Consider the following 22,490-nt stretch of genomic DNA (forward strand, 5'->3'; position numbering starts at 1 on the left):
TTTTTTTCATCCTCCGTCCCCTTGATTTTGATTGATTTTCCCGTGGTAGCACGGTGGGAGACCAAAAACATTTCCCTCATTGCAATTTGAAAGCTATTTGACCACGTAGAAGAACAATGTTACAGCACAGAATTTATCAAGACTCACTTTTGATGGTATAAATCTCAGCATAATGACATTCCATTTACTGACGTAAAAAGAACTTGGAGAACCTCGCTTTTATGAACTTGGAAAGAGACCGAATTCTCTGAAACTCCACCAAACCGAGTAATGTGCTCATTCCAAGTGATCGACATTTCATTTTCAATAACAATCATCGCCTCCGCTGCCTGTGCTCCCTCTCTAACCTCACTGTGGGCGGCCACTCCATTGTAACATGGCTGGCAGGCGGGTGGCTGTATGAGATCGCAGAGCCATCTGTTTACAGGCATATTACGCCTGTTTCCTCTGCCCTCCTCTCCCGGTTCAGCACCGACCCAGCCAGACTTTGTAATATCTGCGCACTGAACTAATGGCCTCTGAGTCGAGAGTTGGCGTTCACCAGCGTCTCCTCTCATTTGCTTTGAACGGATGGTAACTAGCTCAATGTCAACCGCTCTTGACGGAGATGACTAGACATCCCTGAAATGGAAAAGCGTCTTTGCATAAACAAGTGACGTGACCTGAAACAGAAGTATTTGCAGAAGAACAAAAAAATGATGGTGTCGTCAGAAGACAAAATTCCATTCAGACTGTGTTAGCCTGTATTTACTTTTGTATAAAGCAGTTTGTCTCTACAGGCCCTGAAAGAAATGTCATTCAAACGCCATCAAATTCCATTAATCCACAGTCATACATTAATTTTCATCATACTATCATGTAAGAAATACTATTATTTACTACAAGACCTCATTGCTAGCACTTATGTATTTATATTGTCATAAAACATTACAAATACTGAATCATCATAAATCTTGATCTGTAAGTAATTTATTGTTAATGGAAATGTCCAAAGCCAAAGAGGCACAGAGGAAACATGTGAGGCAAACAACGACTCATCCATTTCCAACATGATGCACGAATAACAAACTAACCTCAGCTCAGGATCCAGCAATAAAGAGCTTGCTGGGGAATTGTCTGACTTGGTTAACTGACTAAAATTTGTCTGGAGTGTTCTTTAGACCTTAAAATCTCATTTGGGCCACAGTAAGATTCAATTTGTACTGGCAGCTCATGAAAAGTGACAGCATACTAGAAAAAAGTCTTGATATGCCTTAGAATTAATTGTAAAAGGTGCTCCAAATTGAACAAAGCATGTGATAATATCTGACACCGGGCTTTAAAAAATAGCAGGAGATAATTTATTTCTGTATATCACTGTGTGTCAGTATGAGTGTAAATGTCTGTGCAATCACAACTTTAGATATTGTGCAAGAATTGGAAGAAAAGTCAATTTAGCGACAGTACAATATAAATGTTGCTTTTGCAGTTATCGGGTGTGTATCATATAAATTTGCCACAGCTGCGCTTCGTTTGTGTAGCTTAGCTTTGGAAAACCCACTTCTTGAAAAAAAATTAAGGAAAAATGAAACCTTCGTCCATTATGTCTGACTCATTTTATTACTGCTGTAGTCCGACTGTTCTTGGGAAAACAGTCACTAAACAACATGTTGATTTCCTTGAGAGCGGCTATTTATTGTAACACAAACAATTTCAACTCAGAGCTGGGTACTCAACAGAATTAGTAAAATTGTTATCTCACAGAGACTACAGAATTGTCAGCGGAAGAAGCAAATGTAGTGGTGGCAGTATTCTCAGACTTGAAAAAAGCCTTCAAAGCTGTTAACCACAAAATTATGTTAATTAACCTCAACATATATTTCTTCTCTGATGAAAAAATCACTTGATTTCAGTCCAATCTCAAGAATGGAGAGCGATTTAATTCTACCCTGTTAAAACATCAGACTTGTCAAATGGGAAGTTCAGTTTTAGGCCCCTTATTTTATAGTTTATACATTAATGATTTACTCAATAGCTGCAAAAGAGCCAACTATATGCCATTGAGTCTGCAAAACCTCCCAAGACGGTCGCAGAAATACAATCAAAATAAATGTATATCGTGCCACAGAAGACAGTTCTTATTGCTGTTGGATTAAAAGAGACGCCAATGGAAACGCTCTAGTAAAGGTTAATGAGTTACAGATAGATCCGGTAGCTGAGTTTATTTTTTTACGCGGCACTTTAGATTCTCAATTCAATTTAGATTGCCAAGTGAAGAAGCTGAGCGAAACTGTCAAAACCAATTTAAACTAATTTGCCTCATCAGACAATAAAAATCCTGTAAGGCAGCAATGCAGTACATGCACAGCATGTTTTTCTGTTTTCACATTGTATAACCATTTGGGGCCAATCTAGTCATTCTAAAAGAGGCACTAAAAATTATGGATTACAACCTGTACCACTGAAATCCCCACCTAGGAAATCCAATATTTTAAGTTTGACATTTTTGCATGCTTCTCATTTTTTAACTTTGTTTTCAGGTGACTCTTCATGTGACTCTTCAGGTGACTTCCAGGTGACTCTAACGCAACTGGTAAACAAACAAAATTGTGGAGTCAGAACTGCAACAACCAGAAATTGTAGAACTGAGAAACACAGAACAAGATTCAGAGATTCATCATTCTTGCTAATGGAAGAGACCTCTGAAAATCATTAGCACCTGAAATCAAAACATTGACAGAAATCCAGGTTTTTAACCACACATGCAAAACAATGGCTGAAACCAAAACAAGCCTGTGAGCATTGGCTCTGACATAATGCTGTACTAATTTAGTCTTCTGTCTGTTTGTGTCTTTGGTTTTATGTTTTGTATTGTAATGTTATTGTACAATTTTAACTCAGCACTTTAAATTTTGTTTCAATACTAAAGAACAACCAAAGGCCTGAATTTGCAAATTAGCCTTAGGGAGAACACATGCATGACATCTGTTTTGTGTTGTATATGAAACAATGTTTCACGCATTTGCTCATGTTAAATACATGTCTAAATTAATAAACTACAAAATAAACTGAACATTTAAAATACTACACTCCATTTTTAAAGTCTAACGGATGAAACAACATACAATGCTCAGAGCTGCGGTTCCCAGCATGACGTGATGCATGCAGGGAGGCTCCTGCGATCCCTGTGGTGTTTAAGATTATGTTTGTTATTTTCTTTACTTATTCTCACTGGCAAAATTTTGTCTACAAGAAGAGGCTGTCAAGTAAATATGGTATACAATTGACTATAAATGTTTTTTAGGGACATTCTTCATAGTAATGTATAGAAATATATATTTTTAAATGCAGGTAAACATTATTTTTTTCTTGCTACTGCATACAGACTGGCTTATGTTTCCTTTGCACATTCAATACTCAAATTTAGAAAAAAAAAAAAGTTCTTCTGAAAGTTGATCAATATATCAAGGTACCGTTCTTCCAAAAAAAAAAAAAAAAAATAGACTAACAACCCCACAAACATACATTTTATTTGTCTTTATTTGTGTATTTATTACTATGTGTCACTAATATGCTCTACAAATATGACTGGCATGTTACATCACTCTGCTTTGTCAGGGGAATTTACTATTTTGGAAAAGTATATACTCTACTGACATCTATCCAGCCTTGGTGAATTGTCAAAGTCAAAACACAACTCGGAAAACAACAAGCTAGACAGCATCTCTATATTGGGAATGAGATTTCTTCATTCAGCCCAAAGACCTGTGTTTGACAGACCTGGTTCAGTCGTGCATGTAGCAGCGATCTAAGTTCAGGAGGTGCCGACCTGTTAACGCGCAGTTTCCAAATCAAGACTTTTGAGAAGTGGACTTTCAACAATCCATGGCAGCTCAAAATATGTTGCCGGAAAAGAATCTGAGACGCTTTCTTTATTTGACCATCAAGTCACTTGCAAGCAAAAAGCAGCTGGGGGAGTCCTTGTCACTTGGCGATTTTCTCTGCTACAACTGAGAGTATTTTGTCTTCAGCTGCTGACAGCAACACTCCCACAGAAGGAACCCCTTGATCTCAACCCCCAATTCACAACAGCCAAAGTCAAGACAGGGGTTGTTTAATGGTTGTTTAGGCTCCTTTATCAGCGAGGAGAACAGCAGAAGCAAGGACATTTTTGAAACCTCTTTAATTACAGTACAACAATGCATCGTTGAAGGAGAGAACGTGCGTGCTACGCGCAAAGGGGTCAGAGACATTATTGCTGTTAGGTGTTATCTGAGCAGAAGTTCAAGACTGAGTGTATGAATAAACCAGGCACTGTTTATTTGCGTGCAGAAATGGATGAACTATTGCATTACTTTTGGATAAAATACCCTGGAGCAACACTGCATGTGTGTTTGGCCGTTTGCTGAAAGTTTGGCTAAAAGGCACATGTGGCTGAGCAGTGAGGAAGGGGCTATACCAGATTCAAGCTCATTAGGACTCAGAATCGTGTGTGTGTGTGTGTGTGAGTGTGTGTTGGGGGAGTTGCCCTGTGATATATTAATCAGCAATGCTTTTCTCAAATGTGACTAAGTCACACATCATCAAAGGTATCATCAAGTTCATGAACTCTGTACTCTGCACATACTGTTTCATGTGTCTCTCACTTGTAAAGCGTCTTTGAGTATCATGAAAAGCGCTATAGAAAACCTATGTATTATTATTATTATTATTATTATTATTAACTCTGGGCAACACAATTGTGTGTGTTTGGCTGGTTGTTCGACGGGGACATTGATGTTTCCATTGACTTCCTTACCAGTGTGTACCCCTCATTACCTTCTATTTCATTTTCTTTTTTAAATTTACTGTGACTCCCACAGGAGCATATCTGAGATTGTACCAAGGCTGTTTTTGAACTACATTTATTTGTGAATGTAATTTCGTGGATGACTTGCATATGCCTGTGAGAGGCAGCGTGTCCCTTGAGGAACATTTGACTTAGCTGAGAGTCTCACAATCAGTGGATGCAGAAATTTTCATTATAATGTATGTTGGAATCAAAGTTTCTGTCAAGATGTTTAGTCTGAAATCTAAAATAAAATTAAAGACTTAGAAGATTTCAAGTATTCAAGTATCGACTGTTGCAAGCTAAGTAATGGTCTTCATGATCAAATATCCAGTTCATCTTAGGGAAAATAAAATAAAATAAAATAAAATAAAATAAAATAAAATAAAATAAAATAAAATAAAATAAAATAAAAATTGAGAAGAATAAAGACCAACTAATTCTCTGGTCTTGAAATAAAGGAGCTTTCATCGTGAAAGTAGGGGAAATTGTGCAGGGAAGTACATTTTGATAGGTTCAAGATGGTGCCTCAACAAAATAGGTGTATTGGCAGGTGAGCCAATATATATATATATATATATGCACACACACACACACACACACACACACACACACACACACACAAACACACACACACACACACACACACACACATATATATATATATATATATATATATATATATATATATAATTGAGGTAAGAAAACTTTAGCTTTCGCTGTTTAGGTGTCAGCTCCGCTCTTACAAACAACAAAAATGAACAGACTGTAGTCTGAAAGTCAGCATTAGATGTTCTCTTTTTTGAGCTGAATAACTTGATTTCATAAGAACAGCCCTGCACTCTTCTATTTGCAAGCAACAACAGTGGATTAGAAGTTAGAAAAGCAGCAATTGGAGGCAATATATATGTTAATCAGGTATTTAGTTAATGTGCAGAGCAGAGAAGGCACTCCTGAATAACTGTAAAAGGAAAAAGGCTGTTGGGGTAAATTTTTTAGAATATCTTTTTTTTGCCATTAAGGCGTGTACAAACACACCAGCAAATATTGATTCTGGACTCATGAGTGACCAGCTGCAGCCCCCCGCCACACACACACACATTTATTTTCCTGCTTTCATGTGGCCGCTGACAGGCCTGGACAAGGTCCCTGTGGACCAGTAGTACTGGATGTAAGGGTAATAGGCTTGGCGATGGCTTGGTGATGTGAAAGTGACATGGCTCGGTGTTTTGGTTTTGCTGGCAGCCTGTAGATGAAGCATGCTTAGTGTATCTGTCACCTCCACTCCAGCCCTGCCATGTCAGTGCACCCATCAATGCCAAAATGGGGACATGGACACCAGCCCAGGAATGATGTGCCCACTAATACAAACTTCAAAACCTCTTGGTGTGTTGAAACCTGTCCCCGTGGAGACTTAAGCTAAGAGGTGGAAGGCAGACAGAGAAAAGAATAGTTTTAGACATCTTATCCAGGTGTATGCGGCTCACATATTTTGCAGCAGTGGTCAAATAGCAATGATCGAATTAGCGGTAGATGGAAAGTTTACATCACACTGCACTGACAGACTAATAAACCCTGCTAATCTGCCAAAGCACAATGATATGATGTTTAATGTTTCAACTGAGACATTTCCTATCTGGACCATGTCAGCATGTGATTTACTGCATGACACCTGGTCTTGATATTAAGATGCCACTGTATACTGGAGGACAATAAACACATTATACTCATCCCAGGGATTTACACGCATCATTTATTTTCACAGGATTTATGATATTTAAGAGAGCCTACGCTGTTTATCAGCATACTCAGCTGACATGTGGTTTTGGACTATGAAATATGTGTTCTCATTTACACTGTCTCTTTTTTTTAATTCATGCTGATTAAATATTCATTGCTTTTAATGTGGATGAGCCCACTTAAAATGTCCATGAACAGGTCTACCTCAACCCAAATCATAACTAATCATGAGTGATAGTGATATAAGTTGTAAACCTGCCACTTATAGATCATCCCATGCTTCTAAATTAAGCTTCAGAGCTATTATATGCAGTTGATATTCAGAACTGATTTCATGGCAGAGTTGTTTACAAGCTTATTAAACAACCAGGGTGATCTCTAATATGTGAGATGGCCTTTTAACATCAGATTACATGGTGAGTGCACATGAACTTTTCAAATACTGGTCCGGCAAAATTAGGCAATACTGTATTGACGGGCCGTCAATTAGAAGAATTTTGGTAGTATAATACTGACATTCAGCGTTGCAGGTTCAAATCAAGTTCAATCAACGTTACTTTTTGTACCTAATTGTTTATGTATTTATTCAGAATCTATACTACTTATCCTGCATCTTGCATACCTTAAAAAAATACTTACAAATCAATAATTGACAGAAACGGTTCTGAAAAGAAACATCAAAAATGTCAATATTTGGTGGAAAATAGTTACCTAAAAAAGATGTTACCTGAAAAAATCCTTGAGAAAAAAATGAAATTAAAATTGGAAAATAAACATTTTTGATTGAATATATTGTTACATGTTTGTTGTTTTACTCAACTAGTATTGGAATGACTTTCTTGAAAAGAAAACAAAATCTTTAAAATATAAAGAGGAAATTAGGGCACTTAGAGTGTGGTCACCCTCAAGTGGTTTTGTACTTAAACTTAATGAGACCTTCACTGAATCCACACCACATCAGTGACCCTAACATGCAATTTAACAGATGTCATGTCACCGCCCAGTATTGTGGTTTGAAGATGTTGTGGTCTATTTCAAACAATTCTGTGACATCAAGTCAAACGTAAAAGTTGAACAACAATGCTCTTACCGCTTTGGCCGTGTACAGTTACCCTGCATTGAATCAGCTATTTGTTTTGATGCAGCCTGACCTGGCTCTCGCACTGTCGTTAAAATGAGGTTTCGAGAAAAAAACAAACACCCATGTGTCTTTTCAAAGACTTGAAGCTGACTTTACTTCCAATAATCATTTGCAGCTTTGGCTGCTTTCTATGCCCTCCAGCTATTATAACTGTATTAGACACAAGCACTGTGACACCTGTTAGAGTGTGCACTTTGACACACATTATTCCTTGTGTTATACCTCATTTGTAATTCCCCTGCACCAATTAGCAGCCAAAGCACCAGAGATATCCAGAGCTTTGAAAGAGGAACTTAAAGCTTTGCCCTTTTACCATCGTCTTTCTACCGTCCCAACAAGCACTGAAAAATGGAACATGAAAGAAACCTTACTCAGAGCCTTGCATCCCATCAGACGGGGAGGAAATGAACTTGACCGGGATCTAGAGCAACGCGGCATTAAAATTCAGAATGTGTGGCTTAAAATAGCCCAAGTTCTCCAACAAACAACCCCAGCCAGAGTTATGATGAATGCTAAGAGTCTCTCCATAGGACTTGATTAGGCTGTTGAAGAACCGAACGACGGGTAGAAGATAGATATCAACACAAAACACACAGAGCCCCTTCTCCTGCCCCGAAAATCAGCACTCTTCCCCGATGACATTTTCCCTGCAGGGACAGAACCAGACCAAATCATCTGCACGTTAATGCCGCTATTAGTCCTGTGATTAGAATGACGAATGGTTGGATACATAATGAGCACATTTGTGTTTATGGTTGTGTGTTTCCAGAGTGTTTAAGCAACAGTGAACGCTTACTGTGGCCTTTATAGACTTGAGTTTGAGATTATTGTAAATATTTGGTAGGTGGGGGCTGATGTTGCATTCCTGCTTCTGTGCAGGGTAAACACCTCAGTTCACACTCATGAACACACACACACACACACACACACATTCACACACCCTTGGGTTAATCGCAAGTTTGCTGCCTCTTCTGATATGATTAAATAAAACAAACATGGCGGTAGATATGATATAGAAAAATTAAAATAGATAGAAAATGAATAGGTGTCTGTGTGTGGGGTAGAAAATGTGTTCACTGGAAATCCAATATATGCTGATCTAATGCTGATGGAAGGTAATGAAAAGAAAGAGCAGAGGAGCGTGCAACTTTTTCGTCAGGGTCGTATGTTTGCACAAATGTGAGGGAGGGTGATAGAGGAAGCACGCGAGTCTTGGATGTGTGCACTTGCATTGCGTTGAACATGTGTAATAGACTTGCTATGACCTACAGTCTTTTAATAAAAGGCAGTGAGATGGAAAATTGCACATAAATCTGCCCGAGTCCAAAGGCAGGGACAAGTCGAAAGACAGAGAGGGAGAAACTAAGCAGAATACTAAGTGTAGATCAACATGTCCCTGACCTACATTCCGGCGCTGTTCAATCAACCTTCATAATTACCAATTATACCAAGTTCCATGACAAAGGGCGGATATGTACTTAGTTAAGGTTTGATCAATCTCTTCCAGCTTGAACCACAGAAGGAAGTCATTTGTTAGTAAAAATGCTTTCACAATAAATAAAGTCTGTTTGATTTTTCCACTGAATTTGTCACATGAAGAGCAATGTTTAACCTCATTTACTCAATCCGATCTAAAATGCCCGGATCAAATGTGAATCAAGTTTACCTCGAAAATATTTCCGAAATCAGTCAGAACCGTTTAAAAGGAACAAATCTGCGCCGAACATTGTGGCGGATCCTAAAAAGAATGGCGCAGCATTTATAACAGGGTCTTGGTTTTGACAATGCTGCTCCGTCTCTTTGGTCCAAACTTTGCTTGCAGGTCAGGAACAAATGAAACATCACTTCTCTAGAGGTCAGTAAGGGACGAGGGCATTCAACATCAAATCGGTATTGTGATCATTTCAAACTTTTACCTTGACTACATTAGGTTATCTTATGAATCCACTTTATTCTCAGTGATGTAGATTTATTTATTTACTGACTTAACTATTTATGTAATTATTTATTCATTTACTTCAATGTCATTCTTTCTAAGGCTAAACCAAACCTAAACGGTGGACGTGAAGCTCTTTTTTACGTTAAAGCTGTTTGGGTTTAAGCCTATTTGGTGACTCAGTGTTTGACCTCATTTGATCCACAAGCTGTTTGCTTTGAGAAGGCAGACTAATGCTAGTTGGACTTGGACAAGGACCGAAGCACAAGACTGAATATGATTAACTGACGCGGAGCAAAATGTAGGCTGTCGGGGGTTCTCAAAGTGAATTTTTAAGAAGCAAATGTTCAACACAAGATGAGGAGCATCCCAACACTTTACCTCTGATCCATGGCGAACATTCACAACGAAAGAGCTGCTTGTTGGCGCATCTGTTGGAATACCAGTGATCGCACCCTTCACCCTACCTTTTTTCTCCATCCAAAGCCACAGCCCAAAATTTTACCCCAATAGCTTATGGGAAGTACCTCCAACATCCATAAATGCATATAACACAACATTTTCTATAAAAACTTTAGATAATAAGGATCCAATATTCATGTTTTCAGTGCCTCAGTACATGGAGTACAAACTAGATCCTACTTACTAGCCTTATTTTTCTAGTTGGTAAGGTAAACTCCAAGATATCGTTTCCCTGTAAACTAAGGCGTGGAGCATTTGCAAACCCAGTTTTGGCAAAATACACAGAACATTACAACTAGAAAAATATATTGCGCTCTTGAGTCTTGCCTCAAGTAGTGCCAAATGTTCAAATTAAAATTCCACCCAAGAATTTTACTCGGGGGTATCTTCAAACTGCATCAATTAAAAGAGACAAATCAAAAGTGCAGCCTAATCCGTCTAATAAAATAAAATGTATCCTTTTCACAAATTCTTAATGATATATAATAATGCTATTTCGGTCTAAAGCAGCGCCCCACGCACCACCAAACACCCCAACCCCTGCTGTTGAGAGCCACAATAAACGTTGAATGTGGGATTCTCGGCAAGGTAATTATTAAATTCTCAGCAGTTTGTTTGAAACAGCCTGAGATTCATTTCCTTTCATTCTGCCATTCTGTTGGAATTAGTGACAAACATCAGTAACTGGTGTTGACAAGTTATTGTCATGTCAAATTAAAATACTCCTCTCATGACTGAACCGGAGGTGAATGCACCCCCCAAATGTGCAAAAACACCCATACCTCTTTGTCTGTTAAGTGTCTAGCACTTTTTTTTGTTTTTTTTAAATTGTACACATTCATCCCTATTGAGAAATGACAGTCATGAGCAGGATGTGTTTTGCAACAGCAATATATGGAAGATGATATTTTCAGACTTAGGAACTCTGTTGTAAAACAGAATCTTTCCTTTAACCAAAAACAATGATGTAAGATTAAAAAAAAATGTCCTTACTGAATTGACAAACTCTTTTGCCTTTAAAACAGAAGAATAATAAGATGACCTATTTGAGTCTGTATTATATTAGTGCATGTTTTTTTTTGTTTGTTTTTTAAGTGGTATTCATTGAGATGTACTTGGGGAGATCTTATGGTAATGATGAAATCATCCACCGCCATCCAAAAAAACTGGGCTTCAAATAGACTTAAATGCCTTCTAATCCTTAACCACTTGGTTTCAGTTTTAGCTTCGTGAGATGTTTGTTTGTCTCCAGACTTGCAAAGCTCAGAGGACAGCGTGGCCTCACACGCTGCCAGAGTGTGAAGTTTGAGAGGCCGGTGGATCTGTACTCACTTGGCACTCTGTTGATGGCCCTCAGAGGTCTCAGCACGCGAACTGTCCTCACTGCTGAAAAGCTGACGCTCTGCAGGTTGAGGGAGTATTCCAACATCCTGCAACATAAGGAGGGGGAAAGAGAGTTGAAGTAGACATGAAAATCAAAAAAAAAAAAAGCTTTAATTTCAATCACAGCATAACCTGCAAGGTATTATCTTAGGGGAGTTAAAAACCCCAGAAAATGTCAAGGCAATGTTAAACGCCGATTATATACAGTATGTACAACATGCTCTTCCACTATTACTGGGCAAGTAGTAATTAATCTTCTAATGAGCCGAATCACATTTACATTCCTGTCTTTAGAGACAAATTCAATACATGTGTTCTGGGAAACAATATGCTTTGATTCCAGAGTGCAACTGCACCGCATGTGTTTGTGCTTGTATATGGAGGGCAGCATACATGCAATGTTTGCGTGGCTGATAAACACACGTGAAATCGCACGCGCCCTTGCACGATCGACCTTCAAAGCTACGAGCGCCATGCGAGTTCCCTCCGAGACGTCAGAGGCGGGTGAATCACTCGTCACCGATGGGGAGAACGAGGCTTCCCTGTCCACAAAAGAGCAACATCAGATGTGTCTGATGAGGCGGCAAACACCCTTAATGGGTGCTTTTCATTGGCTTGAGTGGGATGGGATAGGAAGTTCAGCAGATGGAGTTTAAGAGGAGAGCGTGAGTGTGGAATGCTTGAGGAAAAAAAAAAAAAAATTATATTTTCATTGTTTCTTGATCTGTGGTTGCCATTTACTCTTCTCACACTCGCTCTGGTCCGTGATGTGTGTGTGTGTGGATGTGTGCGTGCGTACATGCACGCGAAGCAGATGCGGAGCACATGGGCAGATGAAGGAATTCCCTCCTCGCACCGACTCCAGGACTGTCTGTCTGACAAATTTGCAACACATGTCGGACTATGCGTGTGTAGCTGCGCGGTCCTCTCGGTCACCTTAAGCGGAGAGACTCCTTTAATGAAAGTAAGAATCTGTGCGTGTGTCGCTGAATGAGTGTCCTCTGGTGTGTTACACGAAAGCAAATACTCCTGCACACACACAGCCGGAGCTGACAGATGGCCTGCAGGCCAGAGTGAGGAGGTAAATGGGCAGTGACAGCGATGCCCTCCCATCACGAGCCGAGACGCACCGGGGATGCAGCTGGGAAAAGGCAGATCACATCGGCAGCCGGTGTTGCATTCACTATCAGAGAAAACACTTCCATGAAAGTGAAAAATACCTTTCTGGTAGCAGACGCCCACTCACGAAAGTCTAACTGCAAGTTGAACCTTCACTACACTTTGATTGTACATGAATATGTCACTTCAAAAGTCCCCGGATGTATGATGCACTCTGTCAAAACACTTTTATATTCCAGCTCCAGGGCACTGGGAGAAATCTTGTAAAAGAATAAAAAGAAAAAAAAGCCGAATTAAACACAATTGAAAACTATACTTGTGATCACAATACATAATTATGTGGTATCAGCGAGTGTAAAGCCTGCCATATTTCAATGGTCCTGGTCATTTGTTTTACCGTACGTTGTGTTTCAATTACACAATATATAACTTCATCACAAACATTTGTAAGCTGTTTGTAAAGTTGATGCAGCAGGGACGAATAGAAAATGGCGAAAGTTGGCGCTAATTAAGACTGAGATAAGATATTAAGTGAATAGTGAGTAAAAACTGATACCCCAATTGCTTTTGGACCAAAAGCAGCAAAAAAGCGCATAAACGTGGATAAACTCTCATGTCATCTTATGTCGTACCTCTGCACAGTTGTGCTGTCAAACAAGATGCTCGGGGAAGCTTTGTCCCTTACTTTTCGGCAAAAATAAAACAAGACGCGTCGCATCCTTTGTTGTAACTTCACACCTCAAAAACACAAAGCATTCAGATGCATCTGCCATGTATCCTCCAAAGACCTTTACATGCAATAAAATGAAGACTTATGCATTCAAATGGAGAGTGCCACTGCTTTGTAGCAGCCACTGCCCCTCGGTGCCAGCAAGTTGACTGAAAGTGATTTTGACAAGACAGATCAGTCATTCCTTATTAATTGGGTCGAGTCAACAACCCCCCCTCCAAACAGATTACAGCTCAACAGAGGTCAGATTGGCATCATCTCGCCATAAGAGACTATTCACTGAATATGAATCCCTTTGGGAAATTAAGGGTAACATTATCGGCATGCTAAAGGGAAAACTCAAGTTTAATGTTGCTAAAAATCCCCTGAGCGGGATAATATAAATATCAAGGCAATTTTCCTTCATACATGGTTTTATAAACAAGAGTTACGTAAACAAACTTAAAAGCGGATGATGAATGAATTTCTGCTGAAAAATAGTCCATGCAAACACACTTGCTCCCCGTGATGAGAGCCAGATGAAGGCTGGTGTGCTCAGTGAAAACTGACCCATCTCCTCTCATCTGGATTGAAGAACTGGTTGAGGAGAAATGGAGTGTATTAAAACAAATGATGGAAACGGCAGGAAGTTATGTGCTATGTTTTCGTCAGAGTCCGTGCCAGTGTCGATGATGCAGACACAGGGAAGGGCAGCGGACAGAAGGATCAGAGATGAGAAGCACGACGGGAGAGGATCAACCTTGGAGGGGGGATCGTGTGACAAAAAATTGTCAAATTAAAATGTGTGAAGCAGATCACCGCACTGGAATGGGATCATTAAAAAAAGAAAAGAAAAAAAAAACATTTAAACATCTCATCTTGTGATGATCGTTAAAAAAAAAAGAAAAACAGACATTTTCACGTCTCATCTTGTGATAAACAGTCAGATGGTACTTATGCAAATCTTGAAATATAGGGATCCTTGCGAGGATAAATGCAGAGAAAAATATATCGAGATTCCAATAAAGCATGGCGAAAGAAGCACGGGAAAATATACGTATGTGAATAAAAGCAAAAACTGGTAGCAAGGGATGGAAAGATGTGATTATTTAACCTTTCCTTATCCTGATTCTTGCATAATTCCACTTTTGGTCTGTTTTGGCTAAGTTTAAAGACAAGTCGTGCATATTCATTTTTCATTTTAAAAAAAGGAAAATTGATTATTGATGCAAGTTTTTGGAGGTGGAAGGTGTTCCATTGCAAAGTTAATTTTATTGTTTTGCTGTTCTTCCTTTGTTTTGTTTTGTTTTCTTTTCTTTTTTGTATTTTTTTTTCTTTATATAACATGGGAGAGAGCGTTTCTGATAATACAACTTAAATGTTTTATTTTTCCCAGTAATTAAACACTAATGCGGGTAGAGGGCAATCACAGGACTGTCTCAGAAAATTAGAATATTGCGATAAAGTTCTTTATCTTCTGTAATGCAAAAAAAAAAAAAAAAAGACTTTTTCATGATGTTTTAATATTTTGAGATAGAATTTTTAAGTTTTCTTAAGATGTAAGTCATAATCAGCGATATTAAAAAAACAAGAGGCTTGCAATATTTCAGTTGATTTGTAATGAATCCAGAATGTATGAAATGTATGTTTTTGTAATTGCATTACAGAAGATAAAGAACTTTATCACAATATTCTAATTTTCTGAGACAGTCCTGTATATCTTCATGCACATATATGTATATATAAATGGGAATTTATATATACAGAACCAATCACTGATATATCCCGCTCATATACAGAAAATCGAATTGGTGTTTCCGTGTGTATTCCAGCATTGTCTGGGGCACGGAGGTTGGCGAACACAAAGCCTTCTCGAAGCATCGAGAGCCTTAAAAAAGTTATGCACACAGACTCCGAGCCACCCAGAGACCTATAATAGGAGAGGTGCGTGAGGCAGCTCAGGAATTCCGAGCAGTGTGTGTTCAGTATTTAACCTCTCGTCTCCTGTCCTCACTTAAACCTTTACCCGTCTGCTTTTCTGTCCTAACCCATTTATTTCTGAAGTAAGTTCAACCATTCATCTTCTTACAATTGTAACTGGCCACCAGCTCTGTGTCTCTCTGCAAAATAAAAAAATAATTGACTGACAGATTAAGGTAATGGCTAAATCTGTGTGGATCTGTTTATCGAAGGCTAGTCATAAATTTCTTGATCACAAACCACAGTGGATGGGCTCAAAAAAGCTGAATGAGGGCAGATATTCCTGTTATATTTTTTCTTGCCTTCAAGTTGACATTCTTTGTTTTTTTCATATTTTTCATATTTTTTTAATGTGTTCTTACTCAGTTTGAGGATAGATATTGCACAAGTTGCTTGAACCATGAAGTACTTTAGTCTGACATCAGTGGATCAGAGAAGTGAGTTCACGCAGCAAGTCATCTCTGCACCAGCAACAGGACTTGAAACGCAAGAAGGCTACCATGTAGCATGATGACAGAGGAGTTCACCATGGCAACTATTTTGAGGTTGAATGGAACTCAGTTTTTCATACTCTTGTGATGGGAAGTGTTAGTCTTTACTGACCGTAGTGACCCATGGAGATGGTTTGGTGATGTCTGGATGCAGCAGTTAGATAGCATCAACTACAAACAGCATTGTAGACAGAATATAAGATCTGATCGGAGAAAAATGCAATTTGAGACTTTCAATAGAACACGGTAGTCTAAACAGAGCTTAAGTGAAGAAACAGAAATATCAATAGCTTGTCATCATATTTCTTTGGGTTAGACATTAGGCTTCTCTTAGCTCATTGTTTTGTTTATTTAACTTGCACTTACATTCCTGGGTGTTTTCAGTGACAGAGCTTTAATAAGGTGACTGCAGTTGCCTGACCAGAACGGCCAAAAATAACAAAAGTAAAGTATCTTTTGAAGCACGATATGCCATTTGCTGTTTCAGAGACAAGCTTAAGCTAAAGTGGAGTGTGGGAGGTAGTCTACTGGGCTACAATGTGTTCAGCTTGTTCTCTTCTTTTTGTTGGAAGGACATCCCAACACTCTTTTACTGTCAAACTCAAGCTGCGATGTGTGGAAATTGAAAGCAATACCTTTAAATTTAGAGTATAAGCAAAACGCTAGGGGTTCAATAATGCACTGAGATGTAGCCAGGAATAAATTGCATGTTTTTCAGGGATCCCAGGACTTTTTTTTTTTTATTGGTTTGCGGCAACAGCTTATCCAGTCACCTTTTAAACGTCCTTGGAACCGAACATTCCTGGTTCGATTCCCGGCTCCTCTTAGCAAGACACTGAACCCCTAACTGCTCCCCCGGCGCCGCTAGATGGCTGCCAACTGCTCATGGTTCATCCATGATGGGTTAAATGCAGAGAGGATTTTGCCACAAGGACTGAATAAAGTGTAATAACATTTAAAAAAAAAAATCTCCGAATGTTCATTCTTACTGTTGATAAAGATTCTAGATTTTCACCATCAGGCTTCATAGGCTTCCACAGTAACATTCCATCCCACCGCTTCTCAATTCTTAGGAACTAACTCATCATTCCTTCCTTCTGATATTCTTTTAGTCACATATTGTTTTCATTCCTGTCGCCTCCACATCAGTGACAGCAAGCTGTCACTTTGGATGTTCTTCAGCGAATGAATTATGACTGATGGCTGGTTCCTTGAGCATGTGAGCACAGTATGTGTGTGTGTATGTATTTGTTTGGGATTTTAAGGGGAAGTAAAAACTGCTATGTGCATCACAGGAGTAATTACCCTTCATGCTACAACTCACACTCGACAATACATGTGTGCGTCAGTTCACCGCAGGGAGGACAGATAATAATGATGAGTCTGCTAATATGAAAGAAAGTGCATGTAGTATCATTTGGCAGAAGTGCAGCGGGGAGAGAAAAACCGCAGAGAAAAGACAGATGGGGTGTTTTCATGCTGAATAAGAGTGAAAGCCTTTCATCAGCATCATGTTCTGCCACATTCATCCCACTCAGATGCTCATCGAATACAAATGTTTACCAAGTTATTATTCACCGAAATGATGAACCTCTCTCATCTGCCTGGACTGGTCGGACAATAACACTGTTGTACAGGAGACTGAGCAGAGTGGACTTCAAAATGGGAGTTTTCACAAGGTATGAGCAAGAACGGGTTTGTCTGCAAAATGTTTCTTTTTTTTTGTGTGCATCAATGTCATGATTATTATGTTGTTATCGCACCACTGCTTTATTAATAGAGATGAAAACAGTTCATGTTTTTCAGTTCATATTCATCTTTTCAGTGATGGTGGTCAAGGGAAATAATGTGTTGCTCAACTTTGTAAAAACTTTACAATACTTTGTACAGTTCATTTCATTTACATTTAATTTAATAGGCTAATGAACCCAAGATGGAAAACTGAAACTTAAATTGCATGAACAATTATACTGAGTGGAAAAGAAATAGAAATAAGAAGTTGGCGTTCAAAGACACAGCAGTCTCCTTGCAGTTGTTTTTCATGTATCTTGTGTCTCTCTGTAAAAACAGACTGTGATGAAAGTGGATACAGGGAAGATCTTAGGAAAGAACGGAGTTCTTTACAAAATTTGTTTTTCTCACACACGCTAATTTTTTGTCAGATGTCTTGCCATTGTCTCTTAGTGTGACATGTGATTTCCGACACAAATTTCTACATATATGTGTGTGTGTGTGTGTACGCACACACATATACATATGCACATATATAAGTACATATATATAAACTTCATATAGTTATGGCTTTTGTGTCATAGTAAAGAAATACCATTGGGTGTTTTGGGGAAAAAATTTAAAGGTTTCCTCCTGAAATAAGACCTGTCCTGAGACAATTTTCAGAAAGTTGGAAATAAACTGCATTTAAACAGCATTTCTCTACCAACCATCGCAAACTGCAACAACCTGCCTTTAAATCTACTTTTCACACATTCATATCCTGATGATGAACTATTTAAGCGTCTGATGATAATGCCCTTGTATTTAAACAGCATTTCTTTTAATCCATGTCTACTACCATTTAACCTTGCAAAATGAAAGGGGCTACAAGACCCGCTGCAAACAGCATGTATTGAATTGACTTATCCATCACTTTACTATTACAATCATAAAGACTCTTTGTATGAGGACAAGCAGCAGCGTGCTAAGGTCAAACAAAATCAAATATGCTAATAAGGGACTTCTCTAATCAAATAGAGGTTTACAATAAAACATGGTATCTATTTTTTCTGAATGTATTTATTATTTTCACGGCTATCTATCAAGCACAATAGCCAGAGGCAGCTTTCCAGCTTCCATAATAATTTAGAGTTCTAGTGAAGACACATCCTCCAGACAGGAAGAACAGATGGTTCTCGGTGGTCCTGGGTCAGGGGATCACCAGACAGCCGAGATGAAAAATTGCGATGCGGTGCTGTTCACGATCATAACACTGTGAAGTCTCAATTTGATTTGCTCAAATCTCTGCTGTCTCTCAAAGAGCGGGATTGTTATTGATAGAACCGTTGATCGGCGCAGCTTCCGCCGTAACTCATGTTTCACCACTCCTGCATGAAATTTCCAAACATTTACGGTGTTTTCTGAGCTCCAGGTTTCACCTTCCTGCCGTATCACATGGCTGAATATTGTAACTGCACAGCATGGCGGGCGGGTGGATGGCCGGGGTTGGGTCGTGGGGCTCCACACGACTCAGAACTCAAATAAATTCTTCTACCTCCTCTGCATGTTTATGTTTGCAGTTAATAACATGTATACCCTCTAAGCTCCATCACACCTCCATTCTCCGGATGAGCTTTTGCTCGTTGCTCTCAGAGACTTTTTCCACCTTGTCTCCATTAGTATTCACCTCCTGTGCCGGAAACAGGGTTTCCCAACAATGACTAATGAAAGGAGAATTTAATTTTGGAACACTGTGTGAATCAACACTGCCACCGAAATACTCCTCTCTATTATTACATTTTGATTTATAGTACAGGTAGCGGTTTTAATGCAAATGTATCCCAGTGAAGCTGTAAAACATTCTTCTCATATTTTAGCTTAATTTTCTGCAGAATCCACCTCTCTCCTTTGCAGCTCTCAGTGATGAACTCGCCCATCTGTTGACCTGCTTGTACTGGAGAGATAATCTAGCTAATGGAGGAGAACCCGTGGACAGAAGATGTAGCAGTGCCGGTACTGATGCGGTCTACCTTCAACTCACCGGGAGAGAGAGCGGAACTGTGTCCTCTGGCCATAACATGAGTGCCAGCTCTCTCTCCTTTTCATACTGAATAAAGCATTTTGATTGCATTTTGAGAGAAACTGAACAAAACATCAAATTCACTTTTGAGAAGCGCTGTGTTTCTGCCAAATCTGGCATATAAACAATAACCCCATAGGCAATATGAGACTGGATAGAAGTCAGGGGATACTCTAATTTATAAGGCGCCCTAACACAAAGTGGATAAAAGTGGACAACAACATTGAGGACCATAACGCAAAATGGCAAGAACGGATATATATCCAGATGATGTGTAAAGTCAATTATCAAGCAAAGGTGAGAAGGGTTTGGAACCGGGGGGGCTGGCAAGCCATATTTCTTATTTAATTTTTTATGCGTGGGCCAACTAGGTATCATGTAAATTGAACAAAATGAAAATTGCTATTTAAATATTTACATTTTTTTGGCATTTCAAAAAATTAATGATTCATTAATGTTAATATAATGTATTGACATTAATTTGGATGTAATCATCCCTATAAAATTAAACAAAAGGGAAAAAATATGGAGTTTCTGAAATCAATATTGGTTGAAAATACTAGAAAAAAATTAAAAAAAAAAAATTTTGAAAAAATATTCAAAGAAAATAGTTTGGCGGGCCGGATACAAAAGCAAAACTGGACGGATGTGGCCGTAAAATGCCCAGGTCTGGTTTAGAGCGAATATCTCAAATCACACACGTTCAGATTCTACAATAATAAATGTTGCGTGAGATATTAAATGACAGGATGTTTGTGAGCTTCCGTAATGTCTGACTTCATTCATACAGAGGATGCTATAATTGTCCTTGAGTGATATTCCAAGCCGCAGTAATTGATGTGTCTCAGATGAAGAAAAAAAAAAAAGTCCCTGGCATTTTAAGCTGGGAAAATGCTTTGGTGTTCTCACACCCTTAATGACTTGGTGGCTCGCCAGGTGTCTGATGGAAGATTATTCACTAAGGAGTTGATAGTGGCCAAAAAAACTTGAGAAAGCCATGAGCTAGTCCGTCATCCGCAGGGTAGACTGAAACATTCTCCAGATAAATGAAGGTAGCTGCTGGATAGATTAAGAAATTGCCCGAATTGCATTTGAAGTTGACTGCACACGAACGCTGTGTGCATAATATCTTTTCTTCCTTCCATCTTCTCCCACAAGGCCAGAAGAAAGAAAGGAAACTGAAATTAGCTCGGATGGTGCAGGTAGCTTTTACAAGGTCAGAATGATTTACATGTGAATATACAGAGGCAGCTGGAAACGGAGGCGGCTTATATAATGCGTTTACATTCTAATCTCGCCCTCGGAAAGAAAGATAATGAATGTGTTCTGCAAAATATGATAGAATAATAATTTAATGACAGTAGAATATTGTTCCCAAATTGCCCTCTTTTCCCTGCAACATCTCTTCCTTCCTTAAAACTCTTCGAATCACCCTCGGACCATCTTGCACCTCTTTCCCACTTTGCCTCCCTCAGTTTTCTTGTGACTTCAGGATCCCTTTGTCTCCACGTCCTCAGGCTCATCATCCACACCCTCACCCTCCACTGCCCCCTTAAACCGCACTGGATGCCGTCCAAATTGTCATCAATAAGTCATGACGGGGAAGAAAAGAGAAGACGCCGAGGGTTAGCTTCGGAGCTTCTCATCCACCTCCTTCACTAAAACCCAATCACTGGTTTGAAATCCAAGAGGATGTGTTAAATATTTAAAGCTAGTTAAAGGCTTGCATTTTAAATATCTATACATCATGGAAGGACTGACTGTGCTGCCTTGATAGGATTACCAGACCACTGTAATATGGTCTGATGTGTTTACAAATAATGAGGACTTATTTGGTCATCATTCCTCATTTATCGCATTTAAATAAATGTTGCACAACTATGAGTAAAAGTTACCAATGTATAAGAAGTCATGGAAATAACAATCAAAACGTATCATCCCGAAGTTCATATGTGCCAAAGTGGTAGGTATTTCAGATGAGTTTCTCCCGTGATTATAAACATGTATAATTCATGTGATAGTTTTAAGGGTGATATATAGAAATGACAGAAGATGACAATGAATGTATATAATGCATATGATTTAATAAGTGTTCATTTCAATCTCTTACTTTCTTGCACGCAGGCGAAAATTCTGATTATAAAACAAAACAGGGAATTTTTATTTTATCCACCTAATAGCCTGTTTATATCCCTGTATCATATTATTGCACTGATCTCCTGACTGTTTGGTAATTATAGAAAATTACACCAAAATGTAACAGGGAGCCCAAATGGATGATCGCAGCCAGAATGAGTATTTTCAGCTGTTTCTGCCCTCAAACATCAGACCACATTAAATATTTAGGGAGGGTGATGAAGCAATCAACCCACTTGTCACCACCCGAACCCCCAGTCACCCGTCTGTCTCCACGCAGGCGGGGACGACTAACAGAGAAAGTGGTAAGTCGGATCGATGCTCGGTGGATAGGATACATTGTCTGCTGCAATCTGCTATTCAGACTTCCTCGGGTATCGATTAGGACGCCACTGCACCGATCAATACAAAAAGAAATAACAGGCTTTTGACATTTTTTTTTTTTTTTGATTTTTAGTTATTTTCTGAAAGAAAAATAGCATACGAATATAACGGCTATATTATGCAATACAGCTCTTAAACTAGATTTATGGAAAACTCCACAACTATTGGGACTCCTCATGAATGATGATTTCCTTCAAAATGCATATGCATATCCATCTTTTCCTGAACACTAATGCCGGCATGGAAACCAAAGTGTCATCTCTTAGAAGATACAAAGGATACTCATTAATGGTCAAATCACCCTAAACGTTGATGAGTTTCTTACAACAAAATTTTTACTAAAGTGTCTTTAGGAAGGACAAATCAAAGTTGTGTAGGATGAAATTCGAGGACAAAAACAATTATAAAA

At 38.9% G+C, this 22,490-nt stretch overlaps 1 protein-coding gene across 11 annotated transcripts in view; it reads right to left on the reverse strand.

The window, feature by feature from the left end:
* Positions 1 to 22,490, reverse strand: part of cacna1g (calcium channel, voltage-dependent, T type, alpha 1G subunit) — a 148,587-nt gene that overhangs the window by 105,364 nt on the left and 20,733 nt on the right. For 10 of the 11 annotated variants that reach the window (XM_086141003.1, XM_086141002.1, XM_086141009.1 and 7 more), the window contains exon 1: positions 11,419 to 11,565. In XM_086141003.1, coding sequence (XP_085997129.1) covers positions 11,419 to 11,515 — 97 coding nt within the window. In that variant the 5' untranslated portion in view covers positions 11,516 to 11,565. Of the gene's footprint in view, positions 1 to 11,418; positions 11,566 to 22,490 lie in introns of those variants that run through there. The other variant, XM_086141011.1, reaches the window with a different exon arrangement.

Source organism: Fistularia commersonii, chromosome 33, assembly GCF_037954325.1.
Source record: "Fistularia commersonii isolate RoL2024-O1a breed Wild chromosome 33, RoL_Fcom_v1.0, whole genome shotgun sequence".
Taxonomy (NCBI): Eukaryota; Metazoa; Chordata; class Actinopteri; order Syngnathiformes; family Fistulariidae; genus Fistularia; species Fistularia commersonii.